Below are 21,309 nucleotides of genomic sequence, written 5' to 3'. Positions count from 1 at the left end.
GAAATGCAACTTAGTTCACTCTAGCTAATTGGGCCAGACTAGGTTAGGACAGATTCTATAGCAGACCAGCTTTGGCCTCTTTATACAGAACCCACCGGCGGAAAAAGTATAAAGGAGATTAATGTCCCTGACTCAACCCCCAGATAGTCCCATCACCACAAAGTTAGGTTCCTCAATGTAATCCTCATCAACGTCAACCGCCATCCCACTTAGCCTCCCCTCAACATATACACAATAAAGACAGCATCAGGGCTTTTAGCTGGTACTCTCCCTTCTCTACTAAAACTTTTCTTCTTGCTCTATTGTGCATCCTTTGGATCATTTACCTCTCACAGAAGCAAGTTCTCCCTTCTACCCTTCTCAGTAAATTTCATTTTATAGGAGACCTAACAAAGACATTAGCCTTTGTACATTTATGCCAAATGATTAAATTGACTTTTAATGACGCAAATTTTAGAACAGGTAGATATTTTGGCACATCTCAAATCAGAGGAAAATGGTATTTTCTTAGTTGTTCTGAGAAGCCTCCATCCCTGTGGGACTAGAATCCAGGTCTCCTGACTCATAATCCAATTCTCTTCCCATCTTACCTGCTGACTCTTGGATCAGACTGAGGCTGGAGTCTGATTCAGCCTGGTTTTTTTTCCTTGCATTAAAAAAAACAAAACAAAACAAAACCTCTGATGTGTAACCTAAATTCAATAACCACTTCTGATATTTATAGCTGAGTATTAAGTATTTTGAGTGGCATTTTGAGCTCTACATAATTTTAGTAAATACTAGTACTAAAAATGCCTTGACATCACAGAACTAGTGGCTACAAAATTTTAGCGTCTCACATCCCAGTAAACTGGTTGTTTGTATATTTTATACTGTGTTTGACCTTTGTAAAGACAACAAGATTCAAGATCTGAGGTCTGTGTCACTGAAGAGATTGCATCAAAATCCACCCCTTAGTAGGTCCCATCGCTGGAGAAATTCACAAGGAGACCAGCGTGTTTACCTTGCTGTGATCCAGCACAGCAAACAAACAACTGGGTTCTGTGATGTCTTTTTACTGCCTAATGTTTAAATATTGCCAATGAAACGGAATTGTACCTTTAGCTCTGCCACTGAAATGCATTATTTTTCATTCTAGTAATATGTTTTCATGGCTAAAATGAAAAAGAAAATGAGAGGAAAATATTTAACCATGGCCACATGATACGCCACATTTCTGTGAACAATCTGTGTGCTTCCAAACATCATTTGCATACTTACCATTTTATAATTAACATATTTTAAGACTGAGATCATACTCTATAGCAGACCAAAGATCAAAGCTCTTCTTCCAGCCTGGCTAAGGTATATTTTAGTCAGATATTGTTTTGAGAACCTTAACAAAGTACAATCTCCATGCTTTGCTCTCTTTAAATCACGTAGCACTTCAGATGGATAACCAATCATCTGACATCAGTTATCTGTTCTAACTACATTATATGCAAAAAAAAAAAAACATTCATATCTACTGTGTAAATTCAGATCTCACTACTGGTGACTCATTCTTCCTATTGTTTGTTGAATTCTCTGTTAAATCTCCAAGCAAATGAGCCTTATATCAAGGAGGCTAAGAAGTTTTATATTCATTAGTTAGAGCCTTTGAGCTATCTTTCTAATTGGAAAAGAAATTTTTAAGATTACCTGAGCTCCAAAGGTTATTTTGGTGTACAAGGCAAGGGATGATCACTATGTGGTCGAAAATTACAAAAGAGATATCATTGTTGGGCCTTCAGCATTAATGGTATTGTCTGGGCCAAAAGATTATATTCCAGTGCCTGATTTTTCCTTCACTTTTACAGCTCTTGTTTGAAAACAGACCTAACTGAGATTCATATGCTTTATATTTTGATAGAGTTTTTACTGCAATTGCATATGGAGCTATGGCCATTGGAGAAACACTTGTTTTGGCACCTGAATATTCGAGAGCCAAATCTGGGGCTGCACATCTGTTTGCTTTGTTGGAAAAGAAACCAACTATAGACAGCTATAGTCAAGAACGGAAAAAACCTGTAAGCACAACTCTGATTTTAAATGTCCACTTATTATTAATTGTCTATATGCATCCTCTCTAAATAGAGACTTAAATGAAGGCATTATCTGATAACTGCAAAAGAGAGTGCTATAAAGAATTAAAAGCTTGTATAAATAATTGTTACGGCTACAAAGGGAGAAAGGGGGTCTTGTCTTAATCAAATTTTCACCTCTATTACTAAAATGTACAGATTTTATATTTAAAAATATGTGCTTCTAGTTTATTTATTTGCCTGATGCCATGAGAATATTCTGGAACAAATGATTGATTTATATATTTGATTTTACTTAGACTGCAAAAGTTTTAGTCTTGGATAAAGATTTGCATTAGGATTTATTCATTTTTTTCCTCTGATAACATATGCAAAGTAAATTGTGCCCTGCTACTTCAGATGCCATTTTTCGTGGGAAATATATCTGCAAACAAAAGAGAGAAAAAGGGAACTATATTTATTAAATTATTAAATATTAAAACACATGCACATATTTAGTCACAAACTCTAAAAGACTGTGAATATTAAAAGGGAAGTAATAGGAAGATTGTATAATTTCAAAATTAGCCTCTCAATAGTAGTCTTATACATTAAACATATATTCAATTTTTCTAGACATTTTAAATTTAAAAGAATAGCTATTAGGTATATACTTAAAAGAAAATTTTCATTTAAAAGTATTTCCCTCTAGAATTTTAACGTAGATTTATATGTATTATAGCTTAAAATAGTACATTATCACTAGAACTTCATAATTATTAAAAGGTATGCTGGTTGTTAGAAACAAAAAGATCATGAAATTCTCAGACTACTCTAAGATACATTATTGTCAAAATAAGATTTTATACTTGTCTTTTGGAAAGTAAAGTATGTAGGAAACTTTTTTAATCTTAGGATTTAGATATATAATAATATTACTACTCATTTCTTTCTAAACATTACAGTAGAGGAATTGAGCATCTCATTGATAAATGTCCTCATAGAACTGTATACAAGACATAGAATGTGGAAATGTTCCTTATAAAGACTACAAAATTGTTATTTAATCTTTATTTTATTTAATGTATGAATACTTCTAAATATCAGTCCCTATGCTTTAAAAAAGTTAAAGTCCGGTAAAACAAAATTGGCAAATATTGATAATTATTGAAGCTGGCAGATAGGCATATAGCAGTCTGTTACATATTATTCTCTCTACTTTTATAGATGTTTGAAATATTCCATAACAAAATGTTTAAAATAGTAGGAATAAATTTTTAAACGTATTAAGTCTAGAAATCTAGAACATCTCTCTATGCCTTTCCAAAAGGCACCAGAGCATACACAGAAATAATTGCACTCTCATTATTCTGCAGTATCCTGAGGTTTTTTTAAAAACTTTTTTTTTCACAAATAATATTCATGTGTTGTAGTGGGCAAAACAGAAAGCATTGAATAAGCTAAAAATAAGCTACTACTAAACTTAATATTTTGGCATATGTCCTTCCAGGTATTTTTTTCTAATTCTAGACCTCTTAACCACATGTTAACATTTCTTTCCTTTGACAACAGAATAATTTCATTGTCAAACATTTTTTGGTACTCCTCCCCTCCACCTACCCCCACCTCCTACCTATATACTGGGCTTGGAATATGCTGAGCATGACTATTAAACCTGACTACTTAAAATGCAGTTGATTGAGGGCAAACATGAAGTTCAAAAGAACCTAAAATCTTATGAACCAAATATATAAATGGAAAGTTAATCATCATTTAGTGATCATTCTGGAAAGTCTTTTATAAACATCCCTGGTGTACGTAAGTATTGGTTTACAAATTACCAACCACTAAAGAGATTGAAGCATAGAGAGAAAGATAAACTTTTAGGCAAGTGTCACTGCCAAAAAATGATCAATTAACAATAAATCTGAATTCAAAATATAATGTATATTAACTGTAAAACATGGTCCAACCTACAAAAATAACATTTATATGTACAGTTGATGCGGACCCCAGCTAAGCTGAATTAAGCAATAAATGTCTATAAAGCACAAACTAATTTTTTTTTTTGTTAACTCCTGAATAATCCAGATGGGTTTTTTTGTTGTCGTTGTTGTTTTAAATTTTATTTATTTATTTATCTATTTTTGGCTGTGTTGGGTCTTCATTTCTGTGCGAGGGCTTTCTCTAGTTGCAGCAAGCGGGGGCCACTCTTCATCGCGGTGCATGGGCCTCTCACTGTCGCGGCCTCTCTTGTTGCGGAGCACAGGCTCCAGACGCGCAGGCTCAGAAACTGTGGCTCACGGGCCTTGTTGCTCCGTGGCATGTGGGATCTTCCCAGACCAGGGCTCGAACCCATGTTCCCTGCATTGGCAGGCAGATTCTCAACCACTGCACCACCAGGGAAGCCCACAAACTAATTTTTTAAAAATGTATTTATTTAGAGCAGCTGGTCAAACAGCCTATTTACAGATCGCACTGTGACTGGGTACTGAAGCCAAAGGAAACTAGTGATTTTAGGAACTTGGTGAAGTCCAGTAGTGAAGACAAGAATTACAGATATAAAAATCTCAACAGAAGTGACAGAAACAAATGTGCAGTCAGCAACTCTATAGAGAGGAATGCGATGTTTAAAACTAAAATGGTTGGACTTCCCTGGTGGTGCAGTGGTTAAGAATCCGCCTGCCAATGGAGGAGACACGGGTTCGAGCCCTGGTCCGGGAAGATCCCAGATGCCGCAGAGCAACTAAGCCCGTGCGCAGCAACTACTGAGCCTGTGCTCTAGACCCCCGCGAGCCACAACTACTGAGTCCATGTGCCACAACTACTGAAGCCCGTGCACTCTAGGGCCCGCAACAAGAGAAGCCACCACAATGAGAAGCCTGCACACCGCAACGAAGAGCAGCCCCCCCCTCGCTGCAACTAGAGAAAGCCCGTGCAGCAACAAAGACCCAATGCAACCAAAAATAAATAAATAAATTTATTTTTAAAATAATAAAATTAAAATGGTTGTGGAAACATGCACAATTTTCAGAAAGCACTCAGCCAGTGTGCTATAATTTGTTACAGCCTTTCTAAGTCATCCTCTAAACACTGCCAACTTTCTTTCACAGGACATATGTGAAGGGAATATAGAGTTCCGAGAAGTCTCTTTCTTCTATCCACGCCGCCCAGATGTTCTAATCCTTCACAGTTTATCCCTCAGCATTGAGAAAGGGAAGACTGTAGTAGCATTTGTTGGGAGCAGTGGCTGTGGGAAAAGCACTTCTGTCCAACTTATGCAGAGATTTTATGACCCAGTGAAAGGACAAGTGGTAAGACTGAATTCAAATACAACTTATCTGGGGGTTAGTAGGGCTATTCTTAAACATTCCCTTGGGCTTAAGCATCCTCGCTGATTTGGGGAGGGCAAACAGTGCAGTAGTTTAAAAAAAGATCTCTATGCCTTAACTAAGAGGATAAGCAAACCAATAACAGAAATGATGGATAGGACTTTGAGGCTAAGATCAAAGCTCCAAAGATTCTTCAACCATTATAGAGCAGAAATTTTGATCTTATAAGCCATGGAATTCTCTTAGAATACAGGTGTTGGAAGATGGGTGTAATATCAACATCTGGGCTCTCTTGTCACTCTGTTCTGCCTCCCTGGTTCAGGCTTCCTGCTATTCACTCTGGCCATCTCCACCTCCCAACTCTCAAAACCTTAGGCATGATTAGAGCTTCTTTGAATCAGCTCCATTAAGTTCTGCATCCTGATCTCAAAAAAATGCAACCTCTCCCTCCTTTGAACTCCAAGGACTGTTTTTCTCACCTGGCACTTTTCTTACTTTAACTTGTATTCAGATTTTCAATTATTCTCTCCCTACAACCACCACCAAATTACACACACACAAAGACAATTTCCTGTTCTGCCTTCTCCTACCCCCACAAAAAACCATAAGCCCATAGAAGTCAAAAACTGTCATGTTAGTCATTATTCTGCGGCAATTTACAGTCTTTTCCCCATCACAGAGTCTCAAAGACCCTTTGCAAAATGAAACAGTCCAAAATGGCTGCCTTGTTACAAGAGAAAACAATGAGTTAACAATGAGTATGAAAATCAGGTGACATTCACCTATTTGAACATAGCATAGCACACTCCCTCCTTTAAACACTCCAATGAGTTCCCACCACAGTTACAATAAACCAGAGTCCATACCATCAAATCAAGGTCGTTCATGATCTGGCCCCTGCCTCTCTCTCCAAACTCCTCTCCTATCCCTCCTACCTCGTTGTGCACTGTGTGTCAGTCTCACTGGCTTCTTTATGTCCTTTAAACATACTGTGGACCTTTGTTCTTGCTATTCCCCTGCTTCGAATGTTCCTACTCTAACTTCTTTGCCAATGTCTTCTCATCATTCATGTCTCAGTCTAAATGCTACTTCCTTAGATAGACTATAATGCATCCACTCGCCCCCTTCCCATATCCTCACCACACCCTTAGTCACCCTCTATCCCATTATCTTGTCTTCATGACACTTTCTTTTTCTGATGTTATTGAGTTGTTTGTGTGCTTATTGCCTGCCTCTCTCCACCAGAATATAAGCTACAGGAGGGTAAGAGCTTTGTCTTGTTTATTACTGTTTCCCCAGTGTCTGAAGAGTCCGCATCACATAATAGGTATGCTCATCAAATGTCACTTGAATTTTGTTATACGTCCATGTGAATAAACATGGCTTTGTACAAAATGACTTATTTCTACATGTGGACTACTGTATCAATCTGCACCTACTCTCTCACCAGGCTTTAATAAAGTGGGGTCCTGTTGCAGTGGAGGTTGGTATTTTTTCATCTGACTTCAGTACAGAGCACCAGACGTTATTCTAGACTCTGAGCAGGTCTCTAGAATATATAGCCATTCCTAGAAATGGCAAGTAAGTTTAGGAGTCGGTACTTTAGTCAGTTACATGCTGTCTGCTTCTATACAACATACGATTTATGAACCTTCCTTGGGTAACATTATACTATGAAACAGCTTGAATTCCTAACCTTCTTGTTATGATTTGTATATGTTTGAATACAGTGAACCGTAACATGATACAGTTGTTGGATCTTCACATACCATTTTCCGTTCTGCTTTTGGCAGCTCTTTGATGGTGTGGATGCAAAGGAATTGAACGTACAGTGGCTCCGTTCCCAAATAGCAATCGTTTCTCAAGAGCCTGTGCTATTCAACTGTAGCATTGCTGAGAACATTGCCTATGGTGATAACAGCCGTGTCGTGCCATTGAATGAGATAAAAGAAGTAGCAAATGCAGCGAATATCCACTCTTTTATTGAGAGTCTCCCTGAGGTAAGAAAATGTCTGAAATCTTGAACTACAAAGCTGTCAAGTAAGCCCAAGTATTTTATTGGGCCTAAGTGGTTATTTTTATGTGCTCCATGGATTATACAATTCAGTTATTGCTAGCATCTAATGTAAAGTTAGATATAAAAAGCAAAATTTGAGATTTTTGTGTGACTATTTTTTCCAAGACCAAACTGTATTAATATTCACTGAATTAATTTTCATATTTTGATTCTACACCTTCTATGCATTTATACTCTGCCATGTCTACACCACCATCATCCCCCTCTGGACGACCTTAGTAGCCTCTTAATCTATTTTCCTGCTTCCAGTCTTGCCCCTTTATAATTCTTCCTCACAGCAACTGGAAGGATCTTTTAAAAACATAAAGTAAATCATACCCCTCCCTGCTTAAAACCTCCTAATGGCATCCCTTTGCATGAAGAATGAAGTCAAAACTCCTTATGGGGCTGGCAAGGCCTTCTATGATCTGGCCCTGCTTGCCTCTCCAGCTCCTTGCTCATCATGTGCTCCCTCTGCTCCAGCAACACTGGCTTCTTTCTGTCTCATCAATTGGCCAAGTTCTCCCCTACCACAGAACATTTACATTTGCTATTTCTTCAGCTGGGGCCTCCCTTCCTCTGGCTCTTTGAAGAGCCAGCTCCTTAACTTCCAAGATCTTTCAGATGTCACTCTTGCAGAGGCCTTCCTTGGCCACCTTATTTGAAAGAGTCCCCACCAGCCCTTATAGCCTATCACATAGTCTTCAGGGCGCTCATCACAGTCTAAAATTACCCTGGTGCTTATTGACTTGTTCAGGGCCTCCTTTTCCCACTAAAGTGTTAAGTAAATGCCTGCCATTTTTGTCACTTCTCTGTATCGGCTGTGATGGCTGACACAAAATCTCAGAAAAGTTAAAAATCTTGGCTAACTGTAGAGAAGCCTTTAGCATAGCAAGCATTGATACAAATCCAGAAGTAGTGCATAGAGACACTGTAATTGCAGCTTAAAGTTCTTGCAATATCTGTTTAAACCTACATACACACATAGATAAAATAAAAATATAGATACCTGCTTTTGATTGGAAACAATTTTTATAATGTGATTTTCTAGCTCACTTTAAAAGGAAATGCCAAAGTTTAGTAAGCATTATATCAAACAACTAATCTAGTGCCCTGTTCTTTGGGGGAGGATTCTGGTCACCATACTCTCTTTTATACTACTAGATCTTCCCTCACCATCTCCTGTCCACACTAATTGATGCCTCTAACTATAAATGGGCCATTAATACAATTTCCCTAACTCCAGTAAGGTTCTTCATTACTACCTATAATAGAAGGAGTGACATATTTTTATCAATATTGTGACCCTATGTCTTTCCCTTTTTTTACTAAGGCATTCACTGCGTTATTGATTCAGGGTCAGATTATTATCCACATACTCCTGATTGGTTTTTTTCTTTAATTAATATATGGTAAAATGCTATCCACTTTATATTTGCACCATTTGACTTTTGTCCTTAAATTGCTTATTATCTTTCATTCTTTTCATTGTACTATTTCTCAGATTTACCCAAAACTACATACTGCAGAGATTCAGTGTGCTTTTTACAATAAACTTTGAGAATCAAGATGATGTTATTTCCAAAAGAAAGAATAGCTTGTTTCTCAGTGTTTTTAACTTTAGTTTACCTTCATATCACTGTTACCCCTAAAATATATACAACCATAGAGAAATCTGGTGCCAAAATATCATTCTGGAATAGGACAGTGGAACTACTAGTCTAGCAGCAATGAAAATGACCATTTGGAGTGAAGAGAAGATAGGGAATTTGGGAGATCACTTAGGAGCTATTTCCAGGGTTAAGTTATGAAGGCCTGAATTAATAATTATAAAGTGAAGTAAAACAAGGAAAAGGGTGTAAAAGATATCATAAAAGTGGATTGTCAGCACTTAGCTTAAGGTTGTCTGTAGAAAGTGAGCAAGAAAGTACATAATACACTGGGCAGCTTGCTGGAATAAAAACACACAGAGCATATGGTGAGAGTACAGAAGGAATGACAAAGGGTCCTTTTTTTTTTTTTTTTTTTTAACCATGCAACAAAACCTTTATTAACATTTTGAACAGGTTCAGCTATTACTAAAACTGGTAACTTCTAATCTTAAATTGGGGCAAATGGCTAGAGCGCAGAGTGATGCCATCATTGGGCATTATGAATGCAAGACTGAATAATTAACAGCCACCCCTCAGACGGAGGACCAGGTGCAGGGTCGACTCTTTCTGGATGCTGTAATCAGAAAGAGTGCGGCCGTCTTCCAGCTGTTTGCCTGCAAAGATGAGCCTCTGCTGATCAGGGGGGATGCCTTCTTTATCCTCAATCTTGGCCTTCATGTTCTCGATGGTGTCACTGGAGCTCAGAGAAAACCACACAGAGGATGTTGCTTTGAACTGGGTTTTGAAGAATGAGTATTTCACTAGGCAGAGAGGGGACAACACCATTCTTAGGAGACAGAATAAGCTCATGAAGAAACACACATATGTGAAAGGGTTTTAGGTATTTGGGGGAAAATAAATTTAAAATTCTGAGCATAAAGCATAAACTGGGGAATTGAGAAGAAGAAGCCAAACAAAATATGCACATGGACTAAATGCGAAGGTTCTGATTTACCAGGCTAAGTTTGGAAATAGGAAACCGCTAGACATTTTTAGGCAGAGAAATGACATGATCAAATTTTTAAAGAAAATAATTGCATTTGAAGCTCAGCCTTTTGTTTGCTCATTCAAGAGGCTCTGAGGTCTCTGTGGCAATGGCATAGACTGCATGAAAGGGGCAAGTCCTGGTACATTACAACAGTCTAGATGAGAGAAATTCAGGTCCACATTTTCTTTCCCCCAGTTCCAATTTCCAAAAGTTCTTAAACTCCATGCCCTCCTCTCCCCTCCACCCACAAAGACCACGTGTTTGATGTCAATTTGTTGGGTGGCCAAAATGATGTGAGGATTTATGAAATCTTTATTTGTCCTACTTAGAATGAATTGTCAAATATTTCTACAGAAATATTCATATATTTGATTACTGGTTGCTACCCAGCCCTTTCTGGGGGTGTTAAATAATATATATCACATATTAAATATAAATAATATATAGTATGTACAATTTACAGTATATTTTCTTCCAAAGTAAAAAAAAAAAAAAAATAGAATTCTTAAACAAATATAGCCCTGTGGGTTTCAGAAAAAGGATTATGGACCTATCTGGCAGATCAAGGCAGGAGGGTGAATAGCAGAGTGTCAACTCAGAGCGTGCTAAGGGTAACACATCTATGGTATGTGCCATGGAGATGACCTGCAGGCATTTGGAAATATCAGCCTGGAAGACGAGTTGACATAACACTGACTTGGTCTTGAGGATCCTCGGAGAAACACAACAGGTGTAGATGTCCCCTAGTGGCCACAATTTCACACGGTGGCAGCTCTCAGTCAAGCCACATCATGTCTCCCGCTGGAACCACCCTGAAACTCCTTTCCAGGGCCTGCAGGGAATCTCCAGAATGCAGTTGGTTTAGGATTAGACTCTTTCTGATGTTCCCTCCAGGGTCCAACTGGTATTTAGACCCAGGTTCACATTGAACAGCCATTGCCCCTTGAGTGTCTCATAAAACAGGTGATTTCAGGGCACTCACTATCCCAGTGTTTGCCAGAAAATTTAGATTTTCGGTTTAAACAGGAAAGAATTAAATCCTATAGTTCTTCATTAAAAACAAACAAAAAACCAAAAACCTTCAGTTTAAGTGTCTGAAAATGGTTGCTATTGAGACAACGTGTATAGTCACATTTATAATCTGTTCTGCCTAATGATGGGCAAAAACATCTGAACTGTATTTTCAACCAATTCATTTTGAGACTTACATCTCCCTGCAAGCCCGAGAAGGCCAAGAGATGCAAAGTGATTTCTAAGCTAGTATTGTATCTTCTTCAGCTATAATAGAGGAATCCATATACAATTTAAGCTGGACTGGCAGAAAGAGCTACAAGCCCATTATCATCCCCACCCAATCCTCTCTCAATTTTTGGCTTAAGATTGAATTCTCTAATTAGATGGGAACTTTGCAGTGTGTGGAAATGAACTACAGAGTTTTACCTGATTATCTGTAGGCCTATGATTCCAATTTTAATAAAATGCATTTTAGGAGGAAGAGACCCAGCGTGCTGGCAGTCCCAGATAAAATCGCAGAGGAGCTAGCTAAAGTCTGTTTTCTTCAGAGAGCATTCACTTCAGAAAAGATGCTTTTACTGGGCGTTAGTAATTCAGATACCCATTGTTTGATATAAAGTAAGCAACTGAGCATTTTAAGTTGAAAAATGAACTTTGAGATGAAGCAGACATATTTGTTATAAAGTTATATCATAGGCTCTCTCGAAACCCACTCTGCTGGAAAGGCACCTCCTGAAAGCAGCCAGGTATGGAGGGAAAGCAATTGAATCAGGCTTCTCCAGGGCACTAAGATAAATAGCACATCAGTCATGTGCTGCATCTTCTCTATAATGCTGCTACAGGATCCACCTTTAGAAGGCTGTACACTTGGAGTCACTTTCCCAGTGGAGCTCATCCATCCACACATCCTTGTCTGGGTACCAATGGCATGTATTTCTCAGACAACTGGCAAGCGCTACTAGAAAGCAGTGTGAAACCTTGGAGGGAAGCAGAGTTAACAGGACAATCTGGAAAGCAAGTGGGAGCCTGCTTGCTGATCCATTGTGATTTAGGATGGCTTCAGGATAAGTGAAAAACTTCCTTTACCCTTCCATGGAGGGTAATACTGAAAAAGGGGTCATTAGTATGTAGAAGAGTGTAGAAACATTGTGAAGTGCTAAATGTCACTATCATGGCCTGAAAAGGTGAATGGACTGTCTCAAGATGTCAGCCTAACTTACTGCTAGGATGATACCTGCACCTCTGAGAAGGGCATCATGGCATCTGGAGAGATGTGCCCATAGAGGGCTGGTGAAAGTCAAAGTTAAGGAACCCAATGATTTCCTTTAAAATGATACTTTAAATCATTTTGATCTGAAAACAGAAGACAATTTAACTTAATGGGGAAAGATTTGTGCTTACTGGGAACTTTTTTTCCCTAATAATTTTTTTTCTTATGCTTTAACTTGAACAATTCCTTTGTAGAAGCACAATGGCAAAGGTCTACCGTTTGTGATCAGATTAGATATGTAAATGAGATGGTAGTGTTTACTGCTGGTTTAGCATTTATTTGCAACAAAGCCCAAGAATAGATTTTAGTACTTGTTGGGACACAAATTTTAGAGAGTAGCAAAATTTGAAATATTTAGATGGCTCTTGCCCACAGTTGCCATGTTAATTTAAATAACCAAACCTTGCTTTCTTAATTGCATGTTCCTGTAATAGAAATACAGCACACAAGTTGGACTGAAAGGAACACAGCTTTCTGGCAGCCAGAAACAAAGACTAGCTATTGCAAGGGCTCTTCTCCGAAAACCAAAAATTTTATTGTTGGATGAGGCCACTTCAGCCCTTGATAATGAGAGTGAAAAGGTAACATCCTCTTCTTTCATCTCAGAATGTAATATTAAACATGAGAGTGGAGTATTGTGGAAGAAATCAAGGTCAGTTTGGGGAAGAAAGGCCTGGAGAGAATTGTAGTCAGAGGGTCACCAGTTGTTAATTAAGGTTTTGGCCTTTATAAAAAGGTTAGAGGCTGGTGGGGAGGTGGGAGAGAGTTGGGACACAGGGCATCTCATGTTTTAGAAGGGTTTTCTCGTTTGAATTGGTCTCGTTATCAAAAGGGACCCAATTCTTGAAATGTTTCTCCACTCAAGGAAAAAGCCCAATGAAAATTACTTTCCTGTTTTATTATTATTTTAATGATACCAAACAAAATAATAAGGCAATCTACATATATAAAAGAGTGATCTACACTGCAATGTCGGAGCCTGCTAGTTACTTTACCTTCTATAGACTATTAGCTCTGTTTGAGAAGGAAACAAGGGGGCAAACCGACATGTAACAATAAACCGACACTGCAAGGTCCTTCAGATGTTTAATTTTACTATGTCCTTGTCCCCTAATAGTTCTTGCATATAGCATGTTCTTATTTGTTAAATGAATGTTGGTTGAATGAATTATAATCTTTCATATTTATCAAGTGCTTATTATATACTACTATCTCAATCCTCACAACAACTTGATGAATTAGCTTATTTTATGCTCATTTTACAGATCAGCACACTAAGGCTTAGAAAAGTTAAGAAACTTCCCTAAATTTTAATAGACGGTGTCTGACCTAAGATCCTATGTGATTAATCACCACACAATTGCTATTTGTAGATGATTATCATTCTTGATTTCCAAGGAGCCAGTGTGTTATGAAAGAAAAAAATGGGACTTTTGGAACCAGACATATTTGGGCTGTAATCCTGGATTCATCAGTTACTAGCAGTGTGACCTAGGTCAAGGGACCTGGACTTTTCAAATCTTGGTTTACTCATCAGGGAAATGAAAATAATCCTCACAGAGTTACTGAAAGGATTTAAATGAAATATCCATCATTGGAATATTTTATATACTCAGCCAATATTGGTTTTCACCCTCCACTTTCATTTCTTTTTTGTTGTTGTTGTTTTGTTTTTGGCCGTGCTTCATGGCATGCAGGATCTTAGTTCCCCAACCAGGGACTGAACCCATGCCCCCTGCAGTGGAAGCGCAGAGTCCTAACCACTGGAGCGCCAGGGAATTCCCTCATTTCTCTTATACAGCATTATAACCTCATTGTAGCTGAGATGCTGTTTTAGCCAGGACAGTTTTACAACTAAATACTAAAAAAAAAAGAAGAAAAAAACCAACACAAACAAATAAAAAAATAAATCTGTGAGAAGAAATGAAGTAAGTAAATTAGACAATTCCACTTGGGTATGGAAATACTACTTTCCGGCTTTGACTTTGGAACCACTTACTTACACACAAATAACCATCTAATTTTTATTCATTGTCATGAAAGCTCTTCCAATTAAAATTCTTACTTAATGTGTCTATAATTACTATTTCTAGATTTCTATTGAGTAGGGTATTTCACAAAGTAGGGTAGTTTCCTTGGAGATAAGCAAATACACAATGAATGTTATTAGATTACCTTAATTAATTTGGCTTGTGCAAGTTTATTAGCATTTAACCCAAGGTAGCAATCACAGGTTCTTCTCTCTTCCAGGTGGTTCAGCATGCCCTTGATAAGGCCAGTAAGGGGAGGACGTGCCTAGTGGTGGCTCACAGACTCTCCACAATACAGAATGCAGATTTGATAGTGGTTCTGCACAATGGAAAAATAAAGGAACAAGGAGCTCATCAAGAGCTCCTGAGAAATTGAGACATATATTTTAAATTAGTAAATGCACAGTCAGTGCAGTGAAGCTGTTGGAGTTAACACATATTTTGATCTTTGTGTAATGCAAAGAATAATTAGTAATTAGTAGGAATTAGGAATTACTTAGTAATTATTTGGCATGCTTTGATCTCCTTTATTGCATGTATCAATAGAATCATGCTATTCAAGTACAGACATGTTCTGTTTACACACCATCTTCCCTTCAGATTTTTAAAAGGAAACAAAAATTACTAAATTCATTTAAGTGAGATAATCCCTGTATCCCTCACTTTAGAAGAAGCACATTTGCTTATAAAGCAATTTGCTGCAAAGTGAATATTTTCCTTTCAACTTCCGCTATAAAATTGGGAATATATTCCCAGAGGGAAAAATTACCCAGTCAACTAAGTTAAAAGATTTTAGCAAAGAGGGAGTAAGATGTAGTTGGGCCTGTGGCATTGCAGGGAGAATGATTTTAATTTGGAACTTCCCAAATTTTGTAGCAAATTAGAGTACTTTGAGGTAGTCCTTTACTCCAGACCATAGGACGTTCTCTCATAATATCTCTCAATGCTTCTTTCAGTGGATATCCACTGTTTCCCAAAATTCCATTATATTCCTTTGTCAGGGGGATAGGGAGAATTACAATGTAAAATTTCTGGCAGAATTAGGTAGTTATCTTCCACTTCAGTAAGTGAAATGCCTTACATGGTCCATTCTGAAGATTCCATTATTCCAAGCTTTCGGTTTGGCCGAATAAGTAACAAGCTTACCTGTATATGAACACTTATTTACTTAAAATAAGAGCTACTTTTATTACGGATGAAAATTTTTAAATGCCTCTCTCTATTATTATTCAATCAAGTAATTTGTTTAAACTTTATATGTACTTTATTTTATGTAATATATGTATGATTTTTAAATTCTATGTAAATAACAATATTGGTAAACTGAATCATGTTTTCCATTTACTTAAATATGTAATTTCATCTAATGATTTATCTCCATTCTTAATTGTATTTTCTTCCATTTACAGTGATATTTACAACCAGCCTCTCTAAAGTACCCTCTGCCAGTAATCTGAAATCTTGTGAAAAAAATTAAAACCATTTGTGTCTTATGCCACTTTTTAGAAAATGCAAAATAAAAATAGGCTTGGGGGATTGAGAACCAGATTATTGTTTAAAAGCATTGGCACTGAAAGCCTGTGGCCCCTTTGCTATGTGTGGCTGTAGAGCCCTTGGTGTTTTCTCTTTCCAGAGTAGGGTGGGAAGGAGGGAAAGGGCAATATGATATGGATATGCTTAATTCCTCAGAGCAGGAGCAGCCCAGGCTCCAAGTCTGTAATGCCTCCTAGATTAGCAAATACCTACAATGCCTACTTTCCCCTTGAGCCTATCCATAGCAATCCTACCGTCATACCTACAGATGTCAGGGAAACACTTTCCTTTCTAATTAATAGCCCTGTCTAATTTTTTATTTGCATTTTTATTTCAAAAGATTTTAAAGGATGCTCCAGAAGCAGCATTCTCTTAAAGTCACTGCCTTCATGGGAACAAGCAACCATGCTGAGAATTAGGGTCCCAGATAGTATACAAGGATCTGTGGGGTTACCAGCTGATGAAGGCAGAAAATAAGTAGAGGCCAGCTGCTTTTAGGGACTGCCACAGTTTAAAAGTTTAAAATTGCTGTACTGTTCTTAAAATGGTTTTAAAATATATCATTTTATTTAGAACACTAGTTTTAATAGAACCAAGGCACCCCATCCCCAAAATTATTCCAGCCAGCTATGGAATTACTTCAGTGAGGTCAGGATTTTAGGAATACTTGTAGAGATTTTTTCAAAATGAACTACCATTTACACATACCTTATCAGTTTTGTAAGTCTGACTTTTTAACCCGTATACTTTTTCTTAGATCGGGGTATTCTATAACTGGAAAAGAAGCTAAGTTAGGAACTGAGATTTTTATCTTAAAAAAAATGGAATGAAAAGGTACTTTAGCAGATTTAAGTCTAGGTTTTAAATTTTAAATCACTCCTTAAAGCTCTTATAAATTAATTATTAAATAATAATATGTTTAGAAAAAAAATATGTTTAGGTTTATAGTTCCCAACTTGATATTTACGTAAGGGCTGTAAGTAATGAATGCTGCATTATTCAGGGCACCAAATCAGCACATTTAGCTGATTCAGCATTATCTTCTTATAGTGCCTTAGATATTGTAGATATTAAATAAATACTAGGTGACTCAGCTCAGAAGGACGTCTCTCATAGCAGGTCGCTTTATTGATACAAAAATGAGGCTTATATTTTACTGAAAAGATGAGCTGGTGGGCTGCAAATTGTTTTTGCTTCAACAGTCGCATATTGCCATCCCTTTGTCACGGGTATTATCCATCACTGGTGACCCACTGTATGGTTAGCTTTTATTCTAGACTAGCCTAAGTCCATAAAAATGTTTTCTTTCCACTCACATGCAATTTTAATTTTACTTTAACTAACTTTAATTTTAATTTAATTAATTATAGTCTTTTATCATAGTGATTGAGTTGGTTTAATTTATTTAATTTTGAAATAATTTGGCAGTTGAGTGTACCTTGCCAAATCCCTTTTAGATCCTTGTGGGCCTAATTTCCCACAAGGCTTCTAACTATATTACTAGGCATTCACTAGTCTTGAGGACCTCCTGGTCTCAGGAAAACACTGACTTCTGCTGTCATGATTCATAGCCTAATACTCATTTAGGCTGACCTCAATCCAAACTTGTCCAAGCACTCTTGCCCTCCGCTTCTACTTGACCTTTGGGCTTGGATATGTTACAGGAGACAAAAATGAAGCACCGGTTGCGGGGGAGTGGGTGGTGTGGGCAGGGGAAGGTGGGCAGTGGGGCGGGTACAGGAGAACCTCTAAATACCTGGCCTAGAAAGTCCTAAATATAGTGAAGGCAGCGGACCAGGGAGGTCAGGATCCATCAGAGTCATCCTTTAAATGTTAGTATGTTGTAGTAGCTCTCAGTCATCCCCACATCTTGTCCTTTGCACCACCCTTCCTTCCTGGGAGGGAGGGCTGTTCACTGAGTCTTAAAATAATTGAAACACCAATGAGGGTACCAGTGGAACTGAACCAATGTAGCAAGGATAAGGCACAGATATTAACAAAAAGAAATAAACCACTATGTCACACCTCTTTTATAACTAACCCAACCAACCTACCTTATATCTTATCATTCCTTAAAACAAGCTGTGGTGTGTTTTTATGTTAAGTCAACTTAGGTCATAGCTAACAACCTGGTTTTTAGCCTACTCAATGTGTCAGTTTCATCGTACGTATAGCGTGCTTTGCATATGACCTATTATATGAAAATGTTTCCTGTTAGTGTCCACCTGTGTATTCATTGTTCTAATTTGAGCTCTTATTCCCAGAGGGCTACTGAAGTGGAATCATAGGTTGACTGGAAAGTTCACTCATAAGAACTCGTGAAGGGAAGAAACTGGGAAAATTGGAAGTAATAAAACAGAAATTAAAAAGCTCATTTAAAAGCCATAATTATAAAAAAAAGTGCATGGATCATCAAATGTCTACATAGTACCTCAAGTAACACAGCTTGCCACCTTTTAGCAAAACCACACTGATAAAGCCTGTATTACTTTTCTATTGCTGCTATAACAAATTACCACAAACTTAGTGGATTAAAACAACACACATTTATTATCCTATAGTTCTAGAGGACAAAAGTCTAAAATCAGTCTCTGAGGGCTCTAGAGAAAAATCTATTCCTTGTTCTTTTCCCATGTTCCTCAGCAAGCATCCTGAGGATATCTGATTCCTTCATCATACCTCCATCTCTCTCTGCTTTTGTCCTTCCTCTCTTACTCTTATAAGGACCCTTGTGATTACATTGGGCCCACGTAGGGAATCCAGGATAATTTTCCCATCTCAAGATTCTTAATCACATCTGCAAAGACCCTTTTGACATGTGGACATCTTTGGGAGGCCCAGCCTACTACAAAGCATTCAAACTTCTATTCCATTGAAAAGAAAAGACAATTTTTCTTAGATTTCCACTGAATAAATCTCAAAAAGAACCCTGAAAACATCCAATCGAACATCACCATTATATGTTGATGAGAGAGCAAAAATTCACAAATCTTGCCTCCAAGCCCTGTGCTATTACCATTGCAACATGCTACCCATCCTCATTGCTAGGCAAAGATTTGGAATGCATTTGTCTTTCTCCCTTCACTTTTGCTACTGGATTCTGCTGTTGCTGGTATTCGCTTTTATCCTGAGACTAGATTTATTAAATAGAAGTTTATACTAAGTTCTACTTTCTTAACCTTCTTCTCTTTCCACTAAAATGCTTTATGCATTAGCAAGGAAAAATAGCATCCTTAATACTGTAAATATATGAGCTTTCACATACTTCTGACTCAGTATACTTCTGAATTTTCCTAAAACCATTTTAAACTACTGCTTCTAATCAGAGCTAATTTTTTTGTGTGAAATTTTTCACAAAGGCATGGGATAAGCACTTTATGTACATTGTCTCTTTAGTCCTTATATCAACGCCTATAATGACAAATATTAACATTATCTTTCTTTAAAGAGAAGAAAACTGAAGCTTAAGGGAATTAAGTAATTTGTTGAGGCCTGGGCTTTGGGATTCACAGCGTTATCTAACTCCAGAGCCCACAGTCTCCATCATAGCACCAAGTACTTCTGTCCACAATTTATTCAGGAAGATGGCTAGCCAAACTGAGAGTACAGTCATTGCTCACAGGAGTATATCAATGTGAGGATCAAAGAAAAGTTTTGGCAGCAGTTACGTGGTCTAATAAAATTAACAAGCCACACCCTAAAAATATTCTCTACAACCACACTGCTGAAACAAGATTGAATCCAGCCCAAGTTACAAGATATGTTTTTCCTTTTGTGCTTACTTACGTGTATAAGTGTCGTGGATTTGGACACTTTTTACCCAGGTAAAATTGTAGAAATATGAGAATTCCAAGCTAAAAAATTTTTGAAAGAGTCACACTTCTTAGACAAAAGCATAGTATCTGTGATTATAATGTCTATGGAAATATGCTGAAAAGCATCACCAATGTAATTGTGTTTGTTAGGCATGTTTTCTTAATGATTTATACTTAATTATCAAGGTCCAATTTAATCCTACTAAAATGTTTTACTTTTTAAACTGCTTGAGGATCTGTTTATTGAGATTTCAGAAAAGCAAAAGTTAGACAATTAGGTGTGAAATTCTATAAATGAATGCAATCACTGCTGCATTATTAAACTGAGGGAAAGAATGGTCTTGTAAACTGATCTGTGTTTTTGTAGATGTAGTAAATGATGGAATGCTATTCTTTATAAGCCAAGTAAAATTTGCTATTGAATGGAGGTATTTTGTTTGATCATCAACTTTACTACAATCCAGTAATGTAATACATGGCTAAAATATTTTCTCCCCAGTTGAAAGTCAAGAAGAGATTCTAGAAAAAGAGTTGAAGTTGTTAAATTACCAGAACATTCTGGACAATTGTAAAGCAAAAAAGAAAGAGAGAGAGCAAGAGAAAGAATGAACTAGAGAAAGAAGAAAAACCTATTTGAAAATACTCAAACAATAAAGAATGAAATACACTCAAGCAATCAGCTTAGGATTGGAAGGAAAAAATATTCTACCATCAAATCCTCAGAAAACCTAAAAAAGGTGTACAAATTTAAATGTAAAATTCTTACTTCCATGGCCCCAGGTAAAGCAGAATTACACCTTTGCCTACATTAGTTTCATAAATTCCTTTAGTCCTCAGTTTCCTAGAGCTAAATCCCTTGAGAGAGATAGGTTAAGAGCAACATATAAGCCAAAAAGGAAAAGCCTGGCTCTCACAGGATGGTATGTACAGGACACCAAAGGAAAGCAGGAGCAAGAGGGGGTCACCAAATAAGAGCAAGGTCAACAGGGCTCCCAAGGATGGAGAAAGGGAAAAAAAAAAAAAAAAAAACCTCCAAAGTAACAAAGAGAATGCTTTCTATTATAAAATGAAATGTTCCTGTCATTAGTAGTAGCAATAATAAGATCAATAATATAAAATAAGCTAGATTTATAAGTTCTAGTTTTTATATCCAATATATAGTTTTTATATAGAACTTATAAAATTAAGTTCACACTGAGCACTCATCTATCAGGCACTACGATTGAGCCTTATAGGCATTAACTTACTGACAGTAAGATTCATTCTTTTATTCAAATTTTACCAAATGGGGAAACTGAGGCACAGAGTAATTAAGGAATCTTCCCAAGGTCAAACACCAAGGAAGTGACAGAATGAGGATTCAGCTCAGAAAATCTGACTCTATAACCCACACTCAACTAACCCATTAGCCCTCTAAGATGGAACTGGAAATGGTAAAGTAGTACTTTTTAATTATTTACATAGAAAACAACTTGCACTGTGCCTCCTCCTTACACTGCAAAAATACAAAGGTGCACGGTTCCTCTTTGGTTAACATTCTGATGTGAAGCTGGATTTTTTTTTTCTGCCTACCCGCA

At 37.2% G+C, this 21,309-nt stretch overlaps 1 protein-coding gene across 1 annotated transcript in view; it reads left to right on the top strand.

Moving 5' to 3' along the window:
* Positions 1 to 14,802, top strand: part of ABCB5 (ATP binding cassette subfamily B member 5) — a 112,541-nt gene extending 97,739 nt beyond the window's left edge. The window contains 5 exon segments of the mRNA XM_068549803.1: positions 1,892 to 2,048; positions 5,156 to 5,356; positions 7,168 to 7,374; positions 12,789 to 12,935; positions 14,605 to 14,802. Coding sequence (XP_068405904.1) covers positions 1,892 to 2,048; positions 5,156 to 5,356; positions 7,168 to 7,374; positions 12,789 to 12,935; positions 14,605 to 14,802 — 910 coding nt within the window.
* The last annotated feature ends 6,507 nt before the right edge of the window (positions 14,803 to 21,309 follow it).

The sequence above is a fragment of the Eschrichtius robustus genome, chromosome 8 (genome assembly GCF_028021215.1).
Source record: "Eschrichtius robustus isolate mEscRob2 chromosome 8, mEscRob2.pri, whole genome shotgun sequence".
Lineage (NCBI taxonomy): Eukaryota > Metazoa > Chordata > Mammalia > Artiodactyla > Eschrichtiidae > Eschrichtius > Eschrichtius robustus.
Note: the sequence above shows the minus strand (reverse complement) of the source record. Positions and strands in the feature narration are given on the sequence as shown.